The 22,583-nt window shown below is 41.7% G+C and overlaps 1 protein-coding gene across 2 annotated transcripts in view; it reads left to right on the plus strand.

Moving 5' to 3' along the window:
• LOC135224584 (ectonucleotide pyrophosphatase/phosphodiesterase family member 5-like) overlaps nt 1-22,583 on the plus strand; it is a 204,837-nt gene that overhangs the window by 39,068 nt on the left and 143,186 nt on the right. For both annotated transcript variants that reach the window (XM_064263714.1, XM_064263715.1), the window contains exon 2: nt 2,791-2,962. In XM_064263714.1, the coding sequence (XP_064119784.1) occupies nt 2,791-2,962 (172 nt within the window). The remainder of the gene's footprint in view (nt 1-2,790; nt 2,963-22,583) is intronic.

Consider the following 22,583-nt stretch of genomic DNA (forward strand, 5'->3'; position numbering starts at 1 on the left):
ATGATGTGAGGTTCTAGTAGAAACCACAAAGTACAAAAAATAATTATATTCTCTGAGATTACATGGTGAAGATCAAGTAGGATTGTACAGGTCTTCTAATGACGATAGCTTGATCGCTTCTGCCAATGATGATGGCTAATTCTATTCTGTCTACCATCTCGGTTACAAGTCATAAAGGAAGCAGACAGTAGCTCGAACATATGAAAATACATACCAAATGAGACACATTACTAATCACATAGGCCATTTGAATTATAGGTTGCGGTAGTTGTCTCAAGCAGGGAGCTTAGACTAATGTTTCAAAACAAATGAATGAACACAGGTGACGGCACTTCATCTTAGCCTACATACTTTATCGTCTCTGGTCTGATCACATTCCTGCAAGCAATCTGGTTGACCTCTTTAGTTTTAGTCTTTTATATAGATGGAATAACATTCCATATTTTTATTATGTAATCACTTACAGATATATATATATATACAGTGGTACCTCGAGATACGAAATTAATCCATTCTGAGGCGGCCTTCGTATTATGAGTTTTTCGTAACTTGGAACACATTTTACATGTAAAATGGCTAATCCGTTCCAAGCCCTCCAAAAACACCCCAGTAAATTATATTTCCAGGCCTAAAACACTGTTCTAGGGTTACGACGGAAGAAATATGACTCCAAAAAGGCAAAATACTGTACATACTTGAGTAATATTCAACTGCATGTAATGTTCAACCCCTCCCCAATTTTTACTGCATATATTAGGACTTCAGCATATGTCCCTTAGCAAGAAGTCTAGCCTATGTTAGCGGTTGCTACTGTAGCCTAGTCTATGATTCTGATATCTAAACCTAAGAGCTAAAAGCTTAGAATATGCCAATAAAATGTATAAATAATCAGTATGTACTCATTTCAAATAATTATTGATTAATCATTAACTATAATACACAAACAAACAAAAAACAAACCTTCCAATCGATTGTTTATATTCAGCTCTTACCCGTCTTACCAGTATCGAACGAGCGCCAAGCAATCATTTTTCCTAGCACACAGTAAGCCATAAATTGTCATTAGTATCTCTCTTCAACTAATGAAAACACCAAACTGTACATATAATAACCATTCATTTCTATTCTTTATTCTATCTTTACCTAATGAAGATACCGAGTTACTGACAGCTATAATGAAACATACGTATACGTAACGTAATAATAAAACAGAAGAAGAATTCTAAAAAATACGTATTTGTTGGCAGTCTGATTTATTTTATATTTTATGATATCTAATTCACAATTTTTTTTTATTAAATGTATTGCATGTACTCATTTCAAATAATTATTAAGTAACCATTAACTATAATAAACAAACAAAAAAAGCTTCCAAACGTCTGTTTACATCCAGCACTTACGAGTATCGAACGATCGCCAAGCAATCACTTTTACACAGTAAGCCATAAATTTTCATTATCTCTCTTCAACTACTGAAACTACCAAACAGTATAATAACCATTCATTTCTATTCTTTATTCTATCTTTACCTAATGTTTTTTTTTTATTAAATATATTGCATGAATAAGTTTTTCAATTTACAGCAACCTTTTACCAATAGAATACTTAAAGCACAAGGGGTAGATGCTGACCAATAGGAGAGCAGGACCTTATGGGGTGGCTAGCATCAGGAACCAATGGGAGAGCGGGAGGATGGTGGCGAGTTTACTCAGTTGGCGGCGCGGGAGTTTTAAAATTGTTCTCGGTGGTCCGGGCGAATCTTGGGACTTTATAGCAACAACCTTTCGTATCTTGAAAACTTTTCGTATGTAGAGCAGTAAAATTTTTCGCATTGGCTTTCGTAACTTGGATTTTTCGTAAGTTGAGCCTTTCGTATCTCGAGGTACTACTGTATATATATATATATATATATATATATATATATATATATATAGATATATATATATTTATTATATATATATATATACATATATATATATATATATATATTTATATATATATATATATATATATATATTTATATATATATACATACATATATATATATATATATATGATCTATATATATATATATATATATATATATATATATACTATATATAATATATATATATATATATATACATATACATATATATATATATATATATATCTATATATATATATATATATATATATATATATATATATATATAGTATATATATATATATATATATATATATTATATATATATATATATATATATATATATATATATATAGATATATATATATATATATATATATTCAAGACAGAACCCCCGTTGTAAGCCGGTGACTGCCTGTATATATATATATATATATATATATATATATATATATATATATATATATATGTTTATATATGTATATATGTATATATATATATATATATATATATATATATATATATATATATATATATATATGTATACATGTATACACATAAAATTTGACCTCTCTTGGGAAATATGCTGCGGGTACCTATGGTTGTTCATAGTACTGTAGGCTAAAATCTTTAAGATTTAAAAAAAAGTATAGTGTGTATCTTTTAAACCTATAGGATGTAAAAAGTACAGCATGCATTCATATGTTTTAGGCTTAATGACATATCTAATTTTCTGTAAATTTTTTTTAGTAATATGTTTTAGGTCATACAATATTCAAAATTAACTTAACATTTTTGACACATTCCTTTATATATGTACTGTTTTTACCTTTCATTACAAACTTTATCCACTTTTACTTTGCATACGTTTTTCTCAATTTCAGAAACCAGTTTGTGACTAAAACATATCCAAACCACTTCACTGTAGCAACTGGAGTGTATGAAGAGGTTCATGGTGTTGTAGGAAATACTGTTTTTGAACCTGTCTTAAACCAGAAGCTTGGAATAGAAGATAAAGGGTTTTTTACTCAAAACCCAAACATATATCCCATATGGGTAAGTGAAATATATGTTTTTTCTGTGATAGATTGCTGATAATGGTAATGAGAGGAAGAGAGAGAACCAGAATGTCTGATGTTAGGAGAAATTTTGTGCTTATAAGTTAGTTCCATATGAGGACACTAAACACAAAAAGTCTCTCTCTCTCTCTCTCTCTCTCTCTCTCTCTCTCTCTCTCTCTCTCTCTCTCTCTCTCTCTCTCTCTCTCTCTCTCTCTCTCTCTCTCTCTCATTTTATGAACAGTTTATTGCAGAAAAATTTAGGAATTTCTTCCACAATATAAATGGAAGGTAAAATGAATTTTGAATAACTTTTGCATATAAAAGTTTTCCATGTTTAAAATTTCATGGTCATATAGTAAAATTAATATTTTGTACACTTCATCTTGGAATACTTACTGGAGTCAGGAAGATCAGAAGAAAAGCAAGGGATTTTTTGGGAAAAGTTGTCAGGTAATTGGTTTTGAGGATGTGATGGGAAAATATAACTTAAGAGTAAGACCTCAAAAAATAGAATTTAGAAACTGTACATATTTCTTCCACAGCCAAGGTTTAAAGTTGCTAAAGACAATGTGTAAAAGTTCTGGTGAAAAGTTGACAATACTAAATACAAATGGAGAAGCTGGAACACATTTATGTTAGTATGATTATGAGCACAGTCAATATCAAAGAAAATTTTAGTACTGGTAAACCAGGTGAGGCATACTTACCACAACTTATACTGCTACAGGCTTATTTGTTTGAGAAAAAGAAGATATACAAGAAGCAGCAGAAGAAATATGTATACATGCAGTCCCCGAGTTACGACAGGGGTTCCTTTCTTGAAAATCGTCGTAAGCTGGAACATCGTAAAAAATCCTAAGAAAACCTTACTTTTAATGCTTTGGGTGCATTGAACACTATGTAAACTGCATTCTTATTGCATTTTTCATCAAAAAAACCTTCAAATATTGATTATTTTGCATTTTTGGTGTCATATTTCATCTGCCAGATGAGTGTTGTAGGCGTCGTAACCCTGGAACATGCGTTTTAACCCTGGAAATAATGTCTGATGAATGTAATTGAGAAGCACCTTAACCTCGGAACGTTGTAACCCGAACCTGTCGTGACCTGGGGACTGCCTGTATATTGTGAAACTAGTGAAGGAATATGAAAAAAGAGAGCAATTGAAGTGATGTCCTTTGGCAAAGGACAGGGAAGGCATTTCTAAGGAAGTGTCTTTTTTTCCTCAAGTGCGTCTAGCTCAAAGGAAGCATCGCCTAAGCACCAGTGGTGCATTGTGGACGAATCTCGTCTGTTGAAAAGACGAATGAGGAAGGTTTTGCTTTCTCCTGTGCTCTCCAAGGAGGTTTGGGATCTCCCAAGTGTGCAACACCCATCCTTTAATTTCTGGGACTGTCCCGAGTGTTTTCCCAGAGAGTTCCTGTTTTGGAAGTACAGTGTGCTCCAGAAAATCCTCCTTCATCTAGGAGACATTCTTCCTCTAGAAAATCTTTAGAATGTCCTGATGTAGTACCAGTGGGTGATGCCTCACCAAGGACAGTATCTGAGCATCTGTTGGTGCTGGTTACCCCTCCTGCTCCTCGCTCATCAACCGTACAGTTGGTGTCCAAGTCCGGAGAGGTTCAGAGTAAAGTGGGGGCTCCTGTGTCAGTGTCAGTCTATCCAGTGCCTTTCATTGACAAAGCGTCCATTGGCGCCATCAGTGGCTCAGCTCCTGATGGTGCCTCAGCTCCCTTTGGTGCATCAGCCTCCTTCAGCGAGTTCTTTTGCTCCTCTGTTTTCAGGACTTGCAGCTCCTGCAGTATCTTCACTTCCTTCAGAAATTAAAAATTCTGTTGATCCTACTACGAAGGATATTCAACAGAAAGTTGATAGGATTTTGGGTCTTTTTCAGAAACCTCCAGCACCTACTTGACTACCTTCCAATTTGTCTCCTATCTCTTTGGAAGAAGTAATAAAGGAAGGAGATAAGGGTATCCCAGCAGCATATACGGCTTTGCTTCAATATTTTCTAGCACATTTTCCAAGTTTCTTTTCACCAGCCGTGCTGAACTCCCCGACTTTTATTTACAAGATGGATAACCTGATAGAAGGCACCTCCAAGCTTCCGAAGTTGGTCTTTTCTGTATCAGCCAAAAAGGCGTTGAAAGAAATGAACTTGTGGCTCTTGGAGGAGAGAGCGCAAGGGAAAGTTGACTTTTGTTCCCCTCCTCCTAAGCTGTCTACTAGGAAACATCATTTGTACGAGACAAGGGAAGCTCTGGCCCTGGCAGTTTCTGCCCCCTCCTATGGGTACTTCACAGGTCTTACTGATTCCTCCAGGAGTTCAGCCTTCAACTCAGCCAAAATTATGTTTTTGTTATCAGAACTGGACCACCTGAAAAACATTTTCTGTGTTTTGGAGGTTGAATTTTTTTGACTGGTGTGTGGGAGCTTTAGCTTTCAAGATTAAGGAGTGTGCTGCCATATTGGAGGACTCAGTATTTGACTTGCTCAGTTATTTCTTGCCTTGATAATGGCATTACAGATGGGTATCTTGAATTAGAATAGCTATTCACCTTAGGCATCCTCAAGAAGAGGGAGCTTTGGTGCTCCTTTACTACCAAAGGAATAACCAGCTCCCAGAGATCTGCTCTTCTGTTATTGTCGCTTGATAGTAAGCACCTGTTTCCTAAGTCCACAGTTCTGCAGATTTCTTCTGATCTTCCGAAGAAATCCACTCAAGATCTTTTGACGCTGTCTGCCACTTAGTATCAGCTCTTATGTGGCAGAGGTAAATAGAGGAGTTTCCCCAAAGCTCTGGGGAATGTCCACTTTAATCCCCGAGCAATCAAGTGACAAATAACTCTTCTCTCAAGAAATGAGAAACAAGTTCTCTGTACGCCAGTAGGAGCAAGGCTCCTTTGTTTTTTGTGGAGTTCGGAAGTGAGAGGGGCAGAACCAAGGGTCATGAATTTTCTCAAAGAAGGGTAGTACACCATTCCCTCCTTTCAAAACCCTCCCTTAGCCAGGTCTCCGCTAAGTTTGACTGCTTTCTCTGACAACTCAGAGAAATTCTTAGCTCTCGCCAAAGAAGTGACATACCTGTAGAAAAGAGGGCTATAGAAGTTGTAGAAGATTCCCCCTCAAAAGGTTTTTACAACCTCTTTTTTGTGGTCCCCAAGGCCTCAGGGGGCTGGAGACCAGTTCTGGATGTGAGCTCCTTGAACTTGTTTGTGCCAAAGACCAAGTTCAAAATGGGAACAAATCAGGCAGTATTGTCCTCAATTCATCAAGGAGACTGGATGATCTCAATCGATATGGACTCGTACTTCCATATCATACCTGCTCACCCAGAATCGAGAAAGTTCCTGAGATTTGTTTTCCAGAACAGAATTTACCAGTTCAGGGCTCTGTGCTTTGGTCTTTCCACAGCTTCCCAGGTGTTTACCCATGTCCTAGCCTCCATGGCAAAGTTGCTACACCTAGTAGGGGTAAAGATCTCTCAACCTCGACGACTGGCTCATTTGCTCTCAAACAAAGTTGCAATGTATGGAGGACCTGCAGAATACCCTAACATGAGCTCAAGAACTGGGTCTTCTAATAAATTTAGAGAAGTCTCAAGTAGCCCCTTCTCAAGAGATAGTATACTCAGGGATGATGATCAACTCTTTAGCTTTTCGGGCTTATCCTTCCCCCAAAAGAATAGATGCCTGCCTTCAGAAAATAAAGAAGTTTCTCTCTTTTCAGTCTTGTTTGGCGAACGATTGGAGAGCCTTCCGGGGACTCTCTCATCCATCGAACAATTTGTAACTGTAGGTCGTTTGCACATGATAAATCTGCAATTTTTCCTCAAAATCAACTGGAATCAGAAGAAGCTCCCTGATTCCTTTGTGTTTCCTGCAACAGCAGAGATAAAGGAGGACCTGGTATGGTGGAATTCAAGAGCAAGACTTTCGGAAGGGAAATCTTTCTTTCCTCTGAGCCCTGACCTGGTGTTTTATTCAGACGCCTCAGACCTAGGTTGGGGAGCTCTTCTGGGTGACAAGGAATTCTCATTAGTTTGGACTGCAGGACAAAAGGGCTGGCACATAAATGTAAAGGAATTAATAGCCATCCACTGGGGATTGAAAGCCTTTTCTACCAAGATCAGCAACAAAGTAATAACATTCCACTCGGACGACACAACAGCTCTGATCTACATAAGAAAATGGGGCTACCCACTCGTTCACTGTGTGCGAGGTAAAGTACCCTGCTCTTATGGGTACATCAGAATCGTACATCGATTTTAACGGGGATTATTCAAGGCAAATTCATTGTCTTGGTGGAAGCAAGTTCCCCCCACAGAGTCGATATTAGATCCTCTAGTGTGTCTCAAACTTTGGAAGTTGTGGGGCAAACTGTTACTAGACCTTTTTGCCACAGCCAAGAATCATCACCTCCTTTACTGCTCACCAGTGCCGATCCTCTTGCATGGACAACAGATGCGATGCTGATAAACTGGTCGGACAAGGACCTGTATGCCTTTCCTCCGTTCAGGATGGTCAGAGAAGTCATCAAGTTCTGATCTCATCAAAACCTTATGATGATGCTAATTGCTCCTCTCTGGCCAACTCAGGAAGGGTTTCCTGATCTCTTGGAATTACTCATGGACTTTACAAGACTGTTAGATGGTATTACCGAGGACTGTCCACTCTCGCTATGACACCATTGACTGCCAGGAGACTCCTGTGAGCGAAAGGCTTTTCAAGACCAGCTGCAAAAGCTATTGCACATTGCAGAAAACTATCATCCAGTAACGTACATTAAGCAAAGTGAGCAGTCTGTCAGTTCTGGTATAGGAGAAATAACACCTCTTCTACTAAAACGTCTATAGCACAAATAGAGGATTTTTTTGTTATATTTGAGATCCTCAAGGGGCTTGTCTACATCCACTATTACAGGATACAAGGCTATGCTAAACTCTGTATTTAAGCATAGGGGTATGGACCTCTTTTCCAACAAAGACCTATCAAATCTCATAAGATCTTTTGGCATGACAAAGTAGAAAGAGAGTAATGTTTATCTTTGAACCTGGATGTGGTACTTGAATGGCTTTCTAGAGCCACTTTTTGAGCCTTTTAATTCTGCATCTTTCAGAGACCTCACAAGGAAAACCCTATTTCTAATTGCCTTATCCACTGCCAAAAGAGTAAGGAAGCTACATACAGTGGATAAGAAGCTTGGCTTTTCTCAAGGTAACGCTGTATGTTCATTTACTCTAGGTTTCCTAGCAAATAATGAGTTGCCTTCTGAACCATGGCCTTATTCCTTCACTTTCAGATTTAATAAGCCTAGGAGAAGAAGAAAGGTCCTTATGTCCAGTCAGAGCCTTGAATTATAATCTTCGTCATACGAAGGACATTTGTGGGACTTCTGATCACTGTGGTGTTAAATTAAAAATCTTTCACGGCCCCTTTCCACAAAGGCATTGACATTTTTTCTGAGGGATCTCATAGTGGAAGCTCACTCGCAGATTAATGACTCTGACCTTAATTAAGTGAAAGTGAAGACTCATGAAGTGAGAACTGTTGCTACTGCTCTCTCTTTTAAACGTAACCTCTCTCTGGCGTCAATAGTTCAAGCGACATATTGGAAATGCAAGTCAGTGTTTGTGTCCCATTATACTTGCGTAATATCGAGACCATTTACGAAAACTGCAGTACCTTAGGTCCGTTTTAAGTGGCTGGCATGGTGTTGGTTGAGGGTTTTAGGAAGTCTTTTCTTCCGACCCTTTGCTCTCTTCGCCTTCATGAAGGTTGTCGAGTTACAATGGAAGCCTCGGGGTACTAGTTACTTGGAGTACCCACCAGTCATTTTTAATGGTTGGGTGCTAGGATTCAATTTTTGGTCTTGGCGACTATAATTACTCTGGTCTATTCGATGTATTTTGGTACTGAGCAATGGACAGGGGCATTGTTTGTGTATCCTTGCTTGCCACAGATTACCCTTGGCTGCAATGGATCCCACTGTAGTAGAAGACAATCCCTGGCTATACCGCCACGTCTCTACAAGTTAAGATGAGCCCCATCCAGAGGCAGTAATTATCTATGCAGCTCTCTTAACAGGTAAGGAACCAACAAGCTTTTTACCCAAATGCTAGCAATAATTGTTAACTTGTATATCCATGTATCCCACATCCTACACAAGGGCACAAACAAATTGAAGCTCTTTGCTGAGTTGTTCCTCTTTTTCCTGAAAGTGGGCAGGGCTAGTTACCTAAACCAAAACAAAAGAATCTCTATTGCTATTTTCAAATTTTAGCTGCTGTACTAGTAGAAACTATGGCTATGTAATTATTTGGCAAGTATTTATAAAACTGAGTTACCTGTGTTACCATTGGCAATGCTGGTGCAAGTACCGGCCACCAGAGGCCCGTCTCCTCAATTGTTCTTTGTTCGCATGGAGAGCTGGACGTATTCCTTCCTGCTCCCAGCAAACTTTTGGTCATTTAGCCCGACCTTCACAGTGTTTACCGAGACCTTGATAGGGTTTGGTATCCTTGGCTTTCATTTATGATGTCTCTTCTGATTTTCTCCGATTTGGATTGTATTTCGATTGTTTTTTGGAACTTCTCTGTTATCGTCGGGAGGATATGGTTGAGCCTCATCAAGAAAATCCTTACTTCAATCTCTGCTTCATCAGCCTCGCCTCCAACAGCTGCTGGTTGAGATGATGGCATGCTTCGTTCCTGTGTTACATGCAACAAAGGATGGGTTAATGTAAAGTTAGGCCAGGGACAGACGAGTAGGTTACGAAGTATTTAGGAAGAGAAGTGCAGGTTCCCTCGGACTCGGACTCCTTTTGTTGTGTCTAGTGTGAAGGTTTGTCTTTAGAACTATTTTTGGTTTTATTTCCTGCTTCAAATTCTTTGCAACAGAAGGTTTCTAGTCCGTGTTGGTCGTTTGGATATGGGTTTGGGTTTGTCTGGTTCTGAAGTGTTGGATAGCGCTCCTTCGTCTTGCGGTAGTGGTAATCCTGGTGATCAGGTTGTCAATTTGGCTTTTGTATTCATATACGGTATGGTAATTATTAATATTAGTTAAATCTCTAGGCAATGCATATTGACTTATGATTATTTGGTACAAGAGAAATTGAATAGCATTGTCAACAGTAGCCCAGCCTACAGTATACTCTATACTACTACATATTGGTATAGTAATTACTAATATTGGCCAATCCTGGAGGCTCAGTGCATTCTGACTTATAATAATTCCGTACTGGAGTAATTGCACATGAAACATGAATCGGATCGTATGATATTCGATACAAAAATGTAATTGAACAAGAATGAGAATCAGATTTGGTCCGACTTCAGCATTGTTGGACTGTGTAGGCTTGCCAGCTATGTAATCCAATATTGTATGTATCCTCATGTTATCGTATTGTAAATACTAATATAGCATTCATATTTTGGTTCGGGATTCAGCTGATGACTTACGCAAGTTACCTTGCTTTATTCAACTCATTCTTAGCCAAGGTATATAGAGGAAAGTACCATTATTCCCATAGGGCTTCTTGGCCCTGGTTGGCTAGCTCTGACTTACGTAACTAAGCTCCTCCCCACCTATACTATGCTTTCGTCTTGCAGTAGTCAAGTGGGAAGGCAGTCTTTTAACTATGTTAACATTTTAACATAGCTAATAATGGTATCTTGTGCCATATAAATCAGAAATCATAAGGAATTTGTACATTTCATTGCTTTCCAAGAATATTCCCTTAGGTGACGGAATTTGGTAGCATGACATCTTCATCCGTTTAGCAGACGAATTCCCGTCAGTAATTACATGATGCTGTATGCCAATTACAGTTACAAATATAATTACCAGCTGTATTATCAAATTACAAATTACTCTGGAATTTAATATTAAATAAATAAAAAATTTACACTTTAAATTACCTTGAAAATGTGTAATTGATTACATTTCAATTGAATTACAATTACAAGCTTGGCATTAACACACAGCCCTACTGGAAAGGGGGGATGTGGCCTAGGTAGGCAGAGATGTTGACTAGTCAATTTCCTTCACTCCTGATGCAACCTTCTCACTTGGTCTCAGAAAATGTTCTTGTGCCTAGTTAACATAAATGATTATCTGATACTTTGCTAATATGGAACAAAGTTATAGTGTTTGTCTTACGAAGTGTGTTTTAAGTCCAAATTTGATTAAATGTCTCATTGTAAACTAGTTTTTTTCCCTTACATTAATAGAATGTGTAAATTTCATTTGTTTTCATCGGTATTACAAGCTTTACGTTATTTATTTTTCATCGGTGTGAAAACAACAGTAAATGAGCTCTTTCATGCTAGTAGTTTTTTCTTTTTACCATGGCTGTGTTTGAATTCATATAAAAGTTTGGGAGTTTTATCCCTGTTGCTGATGCACGTAATACATATTACCTTATCAGCTTCAGGTACATTTACAGTCACAATTATATTGCCACGACGATCTCACAGCAAGTAAAGTGGTTACATAAATGATTTCAGTCTTATTCTATATGACAATTTATAACATACCTGCTGTAAGTGTTTACTGTCATACGCTGATTGAATACAATAAACGGATGTTGCTCTAGGATTTGGTCGTTTTAGCAAATAAATTAGTTTCAAACATCTAACTCACCTGGCAGTTATATATATATAGCTTACGTCCCTGACGTCACGGCAGAATTTCAAAACTCGCGGCAATCGCCGATTGGGTAGTCAGGTGCACCACCTGTGCGCCCTCTACCCAGGTACGTAGAACCGTTCCAACTATTCCTTAGATCTTCCCTGCCGCCGCATCGGTGACATTGTTGGAACTTTGCTCGCTTAGCCTGTCTTTTTTGCAGTTGATTTGGTGAAGTACACTTTGGCTTTGGCTTTCGCTTGATTTGGATTCTTGATTTGGATTTTTCTTGACTTGTTTGAATATTGTTGGTTTTGACCCTTGCTTGTTTTGATCTCTCTTTTGTTAATTCCCAACATGACTGACTCTGCATCGAGTGGGAGAGGTTGCAAGACTCGGCTTGCTAAAGCCTCGATAGACCCTCATTCTATTTGTAGCAAATGTAGAGGTAGAATTTGTGATTTGGGTGATAGGTGTAATGAATGCGTGGACTTGCCTGAGACTGAATGGATTGAGTATTATCGCTATGTGCGATAATTAGAGAAGGATAGGATAAGGACAGCGAAGAGTACTATGTCTCGCTCCTCCAAAGATAGTCAAGGAATAGACAGTTCTCTATCCCTCAATGAACCTTTTGATCCTTCATCTGTAGTAGCAGTACCAGATCCAACTACGGAAACAGGTAAGAGTCCAACATTAAAGGACATGATGACAGCCATTCAAGCCCTTGGACAACGGGTAGAATCCCTTGCAGAAGATAGGGAGAAATTGTGGTCTAATGTGAGAGATCTGAAAGTGGCTAGTGATATAAAAAGTGCAAGTGCAGTGGAGGGTGCGCCCGCTCGGATCTGTCGTGCTCCTAGTCCTAGACCTCTTCCAAGCTCACCAACCCCTGTGAGAAGGAAAGTCGACCGACAAAGGGAGGCGATAGGTTTTAGCTCCCGAGCGGCCGTCCCCTCGAGCGTACCTGTTGACGATCCCCAGGACGCTCACCCTCGCCATTGGAAAGGCAAGGTTAAAGTGTTTTCTTCGTCGTCTGACGACGCAGTACCCAGACGGGGCTGGCGTCAGGCTTCGAAATCTAGACCCCTGAAAAGACAACATCCAGTAGAGCAGGACGCCAAGCGTCAAGAACTGCCAGGATGTAGTCATTGGAGCAGCCCGGAGCGCTTCCCTTCCAGCTCTGATATTTGCTCTCCTACCAAGCCAAGACGCAAGATGTCGCACAGGCGGCCGTCGTCTTTGGTAGGAGGCAAGGAAATATTGGACGGGGGAGGCCTTTGGTGCCGACAGCAACTCCGGAACGTTTCTCTTTCGACTCCGATGCTTGCTCTCCTACCAAGCTAAGACGCAAGATGTCGCACAGGCGGCCGTCGTCTTTGGTAGGAGGAAAGGAAGTATCGGACGGAGGGAGGCCTTCGGTGTGTGCTGCAACTCCTGAACGCTTCTATTTCGACTCCGATGCTTGCTCCCCTACCAAGCTAAGACGCAAGATGTCGCACAGGCGGCCGTCGTCTTTGGTAGGAGGAAAGGAAGTATCGGACGATTGGATGCCTTCAGTTCATCCTCCAGCTCCTCCTGCGGATTGGCGTTCGTCTTCAGGACGTTCGTCTCTCGCCGAACAGGATGAAGAGAGAGATATTGATGTTGCGGTTTCCCCAGTCTGTCCCCAGCAGCAAGAAGCTCCGCAGATTTCCTTACTGCAAGATTTGCAGCAGAAGCTCTCCTTTTTAATGCAGGCTTATCAGCCTACTACAAGCAAAGACAGCATACGTCAAAAGCTTGGACGAAAAGCTGGACGCCAGGACGACAGGCCTCTAAAAGCTGGACGCAAGGACGTAGAGCGTCAAGGTTTTCAGCACCTAGACGACAGACATCAATATTCTGGACAACAGGACGCCGAGCGTCAAGAACCTGGACGCCAGGCGTCGAGATTCTGGACGCCAGGACGCCAAGCGTCAAGATTCTGGACGCCGAGCGTTGAGAGGCTGGACGCCAGGACGCCAGGCGTCAAGAGGCTGGACGCCAAGACGCCAGGCATCAAGAAACTAAAACCCAGGACATCGATTGTCAAGATTCTCGACGACAGAGCACCAAGAGTCAAGAAGCTGGACGCCAGGACGCCAGGTGTCAAGAGGCTGGACGCCAAGACGCCGAACGTCAAGTATTTGAACAGCAGGACGCCAAATGTCAAGAAGTTCGACACCAGGAGGCCGAGCGTCAGGATTCTCAACGCCAGGACACTTGCAGGCGTCAAGAATATTCTTCGGAAGCACTGACGAAGCATGACATCGCGACGTCGGTTATGGGTTGATCGGAAGAAGGGAAGGATGACTCCCCCCCTTCTCCTTTTGGTCCGATGGAAGACTTTTCCGACAAAGAGAATCAAAGAGATCTACAACCTTCATCGTACTTGAAAAGACTTATGAAAGTTTTCACGGAACTTTTTCCGGAAAACTTTGTTCCAGTTGCCCCTCGTTCCCCACCTTCAGAGTTCACTCTAGGGAAGACAACTAAGAAGTCCGATTTCACAAAGATGGTGTTATCACACTCTTCGAAGAGAGCGTTGAAAATTATGAAGGAATGGATGGACACACGAAGAGAGACCAAGGAAAGACAGCTTTTTCATTTCCTCCGGGCAGATTAGCGTCCAGATCTAGCATCTGGTATGATACTGGAGGAGCTTTCGGTCTGGGAGTTTCCGCTTCTTCCCATGGGGACTTCTCTAGTCTTGTGGATACTTCTCGTCGGATGGCCATGGGAAAGACAAAATTTTTTTTGGTCTTCCTCTGAAATGGACCACCTCCTCAAAGGGATTTTTAGAGCCTTCGAGGTGTTTAATTTCCTAGACTGGACTCTGGGATCTTTGAGGAAGAAATTAGAAGCCTCCAAGTCTGCTGACACGGAAGAACTTGTTCATCTGATGTCTTGCATAGACAAAGCTCTTCGAGACGGGTCGAACGAACTAGCGGCTCTTTTCTTGGCGGGAATCTTGAAGAAAAGGGCCCAAATGTGTTCTTTCCTTTCGAATGGGGTCACACCCATTCAGAAAGCGGAACTACTTTTTGCTCCCCTTTCCACTCATCTTTTCCCTCAAGAATTGGTGAAGGAAGTCTCCTCTGCCTTAACTCAAAAGGCAATGCAAGATCTTATGACAAAGGCAGCAAGGAAAGTCTAACCATCAAGTTTCGGAGCTCAGAAACTCCAGGAAGCTAAACCTCTACCTCGAGTTTCTTGGCCCTTTCGAGGTAGATCCCTCAGTAGAGGGAGCACAAGACCGGTGGCAAGAAATTCCAAGAAAAGAGGCTTTAGACAAGGGCGAAACAAAGTCTGACAGCAATCCTCTTCAGACAGCAGTAGGAGCCAGACTTTCCAACTTCTGGCAAGCATGGGAGGAAAGAGGAGCAGATCCTTGGTCAATTCAGCTTCTCAAGGAGGGATACAAGATCCCTTTCTTGAAAAAATCCCCCTTAGCAGAAAGACCGATCGATCTGTCAGCCAGATACAGAGAGGAAACCAAGATCCAAGCGATACAGCAAGAAGTTTCTATGTTGCTTCAGAAGGAAGCAATAGAAAGAGTTTGGAATGTGGAGTCTCCAGGGTTTTACAACCGCATATTCCTGGTTCCCAAGAGTTCGGGGGGATGGAGGCCAATACTGGACTTGAGTGCCCTGAACGTTTTCGTGAAGAAAACAAAGTTCACGATGGAGACAACGAAATCAGTTCTAGCTGCAGTCAGACAAGACGACTGGATGGTTTCGTTGGATCTTCAGGATGCATACTTTCACGTCCCTATCCACTTGAACTCCAAGAAGTACCTAAGGTTCGTTTACAAGGAAGAAACGTACCAATTTCGAGCTCTTTGCTTCGGCCTAAATATCTCTCCTCAAATATTCACGAGGCTGATGAGCAACGTAGCAGGAATGCTACACAAGAAACGTATCAGGGCCTCGCTGTATCTGGACGACTGGCTCCTCAGAGCCCACTCCTACACCTGCTGTCTGGAGAATCTTCAGAAGATGATTCGGTTATCGGAAGACCTAGGCCTTTTGATAAACCGTCAAAAATCTCAACTAATCCCATCCCAAGAAATCTTGTACCTGGGTATGAGGATACAGAGTCGGGTTTTTCGGGCTTTTCCGTCCGAGTTGAGAACGAGACAAGCCTTGGAAAAGCTGCAAAACTTCCTAAGGAAACAGACGTGCTCCGCAAGGGAATGGATGAGTCTGCTGGGGACCCTTTCCTCGCTAGAGCAGTTTGTCTCCTTAGGAAGACTGAACCTTCGCCCTCTTCAATTCCACCTCAATCAACATTGGGACAAGAGGAAGACACTAGAGACAAAGTGTATTATTTCCATTTCAGACTCTATGAAACACTGTCTACGGTGGTGGAACGACCCCGTCAAGCTCCAGGAAGGCCTTTTCCTAAAGCAGAGGAACCCAGACCTAGTGTTGTTTTCCGACACCTCGGACTCGGGATCGGGTGCAACACTGGGAAAGTTGGAGGTCTCGGGCTCCTGGAACAGAGAACAGGAGAAGTTCCATATCAATCAGAAAGAACTGACTGCAGTTTTTCTGGCTCTCAGGGAGTTCAGAAGTGCAGTACAGAACAAAGTTGTGCAGGTCAACTCCGACAACACGACGGCATTGGCCTACATCAATGAACAAGGCAGAACCCACTCCGAGTCCCTCTACAAGACGTCAAGAGAACTTCTTCTCTGGACGAAATAGAAAAGCGTGACATTAGTAACATGCTTCATTCAAGGGGGAAAAGAATGTAAGGGCAGACATCTTGAGCAGGAAACATCAAGTCTTGGCGACAGAATGGACTCTCCATCAGGAAGTCTGCAAGAACCTGTGGCGAACCTGGGGTCGCCCATGCATAGACCTCTTCACCACAGCGCAAACGAAGAGGATGGAGACTTACTGCTCTCCAATCCCAGATCCCGAGGCAACCCACATTGATGCGTTCCTCATAAATTGGGACCATCTAGATGTGTACGCCTTCCCCCCATTCAAAGTGGTACACAAAGTGTTGCAAAAGTTCGTGTCTCACGAAGGCACCAGGATGACTCTAGTGGTTCCGTTCTGGCCGATAAGAGAATGGTTCACAGAGGTACTGGAATGGATGGTGGACACCCCCAGAAGCCTTCCTTTAAGAGTAGATCTACTCAAACAGCCCCACTTGGAAAGGTATCACCAAAACCTCCAAACTCTTCAACTAACTGCCTTCAGACTATCGAAAAACTCACAAGAGCTAGAGGATTTTCGAAGGAGGCAGCTAGAGCCATCGCAAGAGCAAGGAGGTCTTCCACCATTAAGGTATACCAATCCAAGTGGGAGACATTTAGAGGATGGTGCAGGGACAATTCCGTTTCCTCTTCCAGTACCTCTGTGACTCAGATAGCAGATTTTCTGCTATTCCTTAAGAAGCGTAACTTTTCAGCTTCTACCATTAAGGGTTACAGAAGCATGTTAGCAGTGGTCTTCAGGCATAGGAACCTGAACCTGTCGGATAATAAGGATCTACAAGACCTTCTCAGATCCTTCGAGACAACTAAAGAGAAACTACAATCTTCGCCAGCTTGGGATTTGGATGTAGTTCTAAAGTTTCTCATGAGTGATAGTTTCAAGCCTTTACAGGAAGCATCATTTAAGGACCTCACCATGAAAACTCTCTTCTTGAATAGTCTAGCAACAGCAAAAAGAGTCGGTGAAATCCATGCCTTCAGCAAAGCTGTAGGTTTCAGACAGGGCAAGGCTATCTGCTCTCTACAGCTAAGATTTCTAGCGAAGAACGAACGCCCTTCTCAGCCCTGGCCCAAATCGTTCGAGATTCCAAACCTGTTGGACCTCACAGGTGAGGAAGCAGAGAGAGTTCTTTGTCCGGTAAGGGCCCTGAGGCATTACCTGGAAAGAACGGAGAAATTACGTGGCAATTCAGAGGGGCTTTGGTGCTCTGTCAAAAAGCCCTCTCTCCAAATGTCAAAGAATGCGTTATCCGCTTTTATAAGGCAATTAATTAGGGAAGCGCATTCAGCATTTAATGAAGCGGATCTCAAGCTACTAAAAGTGAAGACTCACGAGGTTAGGGCCGTAGCAACCTCGGTAGCTTTTAAACAAAATAGATCCCTTCAGAATATCCTGGACGCAACCTTCTGGAGAAGCAAGTCAGTATTTGCGTCGCACTACCTTACACAAGTGCAGACTCTGTATGAAGACTGCTACACGCTGGGTCCGTTCGTAGCAGCTCATTCAGTAGTGGGAGAAGGGACTACTCCTTAAAAATTCCCATAAACCAATACTCTTTTCTTACCTTGGAACTATTGAAATTTTTATGGTTGTTTGTGGAGACTGGATGCAGTCTTCCACAATCATTGATCCTTAGTCAGGTGGTCAACTTGTTCATTGGTAGCGCCCATAACAAGGGTATTGTAGGGAGTCTAGTCACATAGAGGTTTGACCGGTTGACAGTCTCCAAGAAGTCTTCAGCCCCCTGGGTGGATCGCTGGATCTCATAAGGAAAGCAGACATAATGAGGCAGGATATCATTGAAGTGAGCTTCCTTAACAGTTACTAACCCGTAAGTTTGTTTTTATTTAACTCTTTTATGTCAATTCCAACGATGATAGCTGTCTCTGACTCTTCACCAAAGGTGTCTATCAGCTATACAGTGGACCCCCCGTATTCGCGTTCTCCAGATTCGCGGACTCACACATTCGCGGATTTCTCTGGGGAACGTTTCCCTGCATTATTTGCAGAAAATTCGCGCATTCGCGGTATTTTTCTATGATAAATATCCACAAATTCCTGGTTTTTTTGATGAATTTCATCATAAAATGCACTTTTTGTGATAAAACTATTAAAAAACCAAGTATAAAAATTTTTAGTGGGTTTTTCTTGAGTTTTAACTAACAAAATAGGCTGTTTTTAGCATTTTCATAGGGGTTCCAAACATTCGCGGATTCTAACTATTCACGGGGGGATCTGGTACGCATCCCCCACGAATACGGGGGGACCACTGTATATATAACTACCAGGTGAGTTAGATGTTTGAAAATGTTATTTTCCTGATAAAATAAATTTTTGAACATACTCTCCTGGTACACGTAGTTATATATAATTTAATTCCCACCCTCCTCCCCTCTAGAGACTATGGGCATGGAAGATCTGAGGAATAGTTGGAACGGTTCTACGTACCTGGGTAGAGGGCGCACAGGTGGGGCACCTGACTACCCAATCAGCGATTGCTGCGAGTTTTGAAATTCTGCTGTGACGTCAGGGACGTAAGCTATATATATAACTACCAGGTGAGATATGTTCAAAAGGGATTTTGACGTAAGGAAAAATCTATTTCTGGGCGATTGCTCGATCGTCCAGCGAAATATCCTTTAATCTATTATTTCTAGGGTAAATGTACTAACACATACCAGAGAATAAATAAATAAAGAAAAAGGTCAGTATAAAACTGAACATCGCTCACAGGCCCCACCACCCCCCGAGGGTGTCGGTATGAACACTATGGCGAGTGAGACCACTACCACGAGCCAAATTCCAATAGAATTCTCCCACTACAAAATCCCCCAAGAGGAGAGCGACCCACAGAGTGGGGCGCACCACTACTACTACTCCATCCCATGCTGCCGACTCTGCGCCTCTGGTGGCCATCCTGAAGTTAGCAGACAATCTTGGCGATGGGACGGGTAGGGCGGGATTTTGCTGGCGACACGAGCCAATCGCCCAGAAATAGATTTTTCCTTACGTCAAATCCCTTTCTGGGCTCAGCTCGTGTCGCTGCGCGAAATCGTACCAGAGAAATAGCACAAGATTGTAAAGAATTGAACAAAATACAAAGAGGTCTCAAATAAAAGATAAAATAAAAATAAACGAATATAATTGCTAATAAGGATACATATACACAGTGATACAAAATAGAAATATTGCTTAAATTACACTTAATTCTAATAATATTTCTTAACTTAAGGTAATATACATATATACAGGAGAAATATGTCATATATGTACAAAATGGTATCTGTGTAAAGGTATGTATCAAAACATTCTAAAGCAATTAATATAAAGTTGAATAAAACAAACTCAATAATAATAATATATAAAGGAATGTATATGACTTAATATACAACACCCGTAACCATTACAATAAGATGTATCTCCTAGCATAAAAATAAGAGATGACATCCACGAGATCAATATCCATCATCAAATGTTGGTGTCCCTAGCAAAAAAATAAAGGGACACCCACTACATCATCATAAAAGCAGTTAAGACACAAGGTGACCGTAAATGAACAAGGCAGGAATAGACGAACTGTTGGGTGAGGCAGGTAGAAAGGAGGACTGGATCTTCTACTAAAGATTAGTCAGAGTCAGGGAAAGTATGTTCCCCGCTGCAACTGCTGAAAATTTCAGAGCTTCCAAGGACTTTAAGTAATGACGTTTTGAACACTGTCGGCGATTTCCATCCAGTATACTTTTTCAACTCATCGAAGTTCATATGTTGGAAATAGTTAATTGAGGTGGCTACTGCCCTGACATCATGTGCTTTTGGGAAAGAGTCAGGATTGGCTTGTTTAATGAAGTACAGGATTTGTTGCCTGATGCCTTTAATAGATAAAGTGCCAGCCTTTTTCTCTCTTAAAGAGAGGACCCGATGATGATGAGGTCCTAGATAGAAAGGCTCGTAGGCTGAAACTGGGCAAAGAGATACATCTTGTGGAAGGGGTAGTACCTTCCATGGTTCCCACCTCATCAAAGGATCTTCATTCTTTGCTATAAAGCTACGTTCCGGAGAAAGTAGCACTTCCCCTGTGGGAAGGAACTGAATATGATCCGGATCTCTGGATAACGCCAACAGTTCTGAAAATTCTAGCTCCTGAGGCCAAGCTTAATAAAAATAGGGTTTTTCTTAAGAGCATTATAAACGAGCATGTGTCATTATTGGTTTCTGAAGCCAGCTTTAGACATCATTTAAGAACCATGATACTGACGTAGGCCTTACCGAAGGCCTAAGTCTAGCACATGCCTTGGGAATAGACGAGAAGTAGGAGTCTGTCAAGTCTATGTTGAACCCAAATTGAAAAATCTTTTTCAAGGCTGACTTGTTTGTCGTAATTGTGCTAGCTGCTAAGCCTTTTTCAAATAAGGATCTGAAAAAGGATATAGCTGCAATTGATTGTCCATTGATCCTAATATCTGATTCTTTCAGGAAGGTTGCTAACTTTTTGACAGCAGCATCATACGTCTCAAAGTTGAATCTCTTTTATCGGATTCCAAAGAAGAGAATATTCTGAGGGTCAATATTCGCATCCTTTTTGCTGCAAACTTCATGAAATCCATAAAGTTAGGGTTTTGAGAATCCCTGAGGAAGCGAACACAGTCTTCGTTTGTACTGACTGGGAGAGCCTGGGATTGGGGATCCGAAGAGGGCGAAGACCCAGTTCCAGAATGAGAGGGTACCAATTGCTCTTCGGCCAGTCTGGGGCTACTAGAGCCACTTGACCCTTGAATGTCCTGAGTTTGTTTAAGACTTTCATGATGAAGATTCACCGGAGGAAAGACATAAATCTTCTCCCAGTTGTTCCAGTCTAGAGCCAAGGCGTCCGTGGCATAGGCCAGAGGGTCCAGGTTGGGGGCCACATAACACGGGAGTTTGTGGTTCGTTTGAGATGCGAAGAGATCCACCTGTAGAACCTGGAACTCTCTGAAGAATCCATTGGAACGAACTGTTGTCCAGTGACCATTCCGACTCTAGAGGTACTGATCGGGATAGAGCATCTGCTATGACGTCTTTCTCACTCCAGCTATATGAGTGGAGGAGAGATGCCAACTGAACTTGTCCGCCAGGGAGAAGATGGCTACCATGACGTGATTTAGATGACGTGACTTGGAGCCTCCTCTGTTTACACAATGTACCACCACTGCGCTGTCCAGGACTAGCTTTATGTGGGAATACTTTGGCGGGCGTAACTTTTTTTAGAGTCAAGAACACTGCCATTGCTTCCAGTACGTTTTTTATATGGAACTGACGGAACTGAGGTGACCACGTTCCTTGAACCCTTTTTGAACTGGTAATATCCTCCCCAACCGCTTAATGATGCGTCTGTGTGGATGGTGATCCTGGTGGAGGAAACTGAAGGGGCACTGACACCGACAAGTTCTTGACTTTCGCCCACGGTCGGAGTCGATTCTTTAGAATCAGAGGGACTGAGGATAATTTGTCCCTGGACCTGACATTTGCTCGTGAGCGCCAGATTCTGGTTAGGTCTTTCAGTTTGGCTTTCATTAGATGTTCGTCACTGATGCAAATTGGAGAGAACCCAAGATCCTTTCCTGGGATCTTCTTGATGCCAGTTTGTGACTCAGAAATTGTTTGACTGACTTCGCTATTTCCTTTCTTTTGGATGATGGAATCGACAGAGTATGGGAGGATAGATTCCATTGAATGCCTAGCCACTGAAAGTTTGACTCTGGGGTGAGTCTTGACTTGGTCCTGTTTATCTTGGAAGCCTAGATATTCCAGGAACTGAATTACTTTCAGTGTTGCTCTGTTGCATTCCTCGACTGTTTGAAGCCCAGATCAACCAATCGTCGAGATACGCTACTACCATAATCCCTTGCGATCTGAGTTGTTGAACTACTACTTCCGCCAGCTTCGTAAACACCCTGGGTGCTACATTGAGCCCGAAAGGAACTACCTTGAAGGAGAATGTCTGGTCTCCTATCTTGAAGCCCAGATACGGACGGAAGTGTCTTGCAATAGGATATGATAGTAAGCGTCTGTAAGATCGATAGAGGTGGTGACGGCCCCACGGGGAAGTAAGGTCCGTACCTGCGAGATCGTGAGCATCTTGAACTTGTCGCAGCGAATGGCTAAGTTTTAAGCGGACAAGTCTAAGATTACCCTTCTTTTTTTGTGAGCCTTTTCTTTGGCACGCTGAACAAGCGTCCTTGAAATTTTAACCTTTTGACTC

Source organism: Macrobrachium nipponense, chromosome 12, assembly GCF_015104395.2.
Source record: "Macrobrachium nipponense isolate FS-2020 chromosome 12, ASM1510439v2, whole genome shotgun sequence".
Classification (NCBI taxonomy): Eukaryota; Metazoa; Arthropoda; class Malacostraca; order Decapoda; family Palaemonidae; genus Macrobrachium; species Macrobrachium nipponense.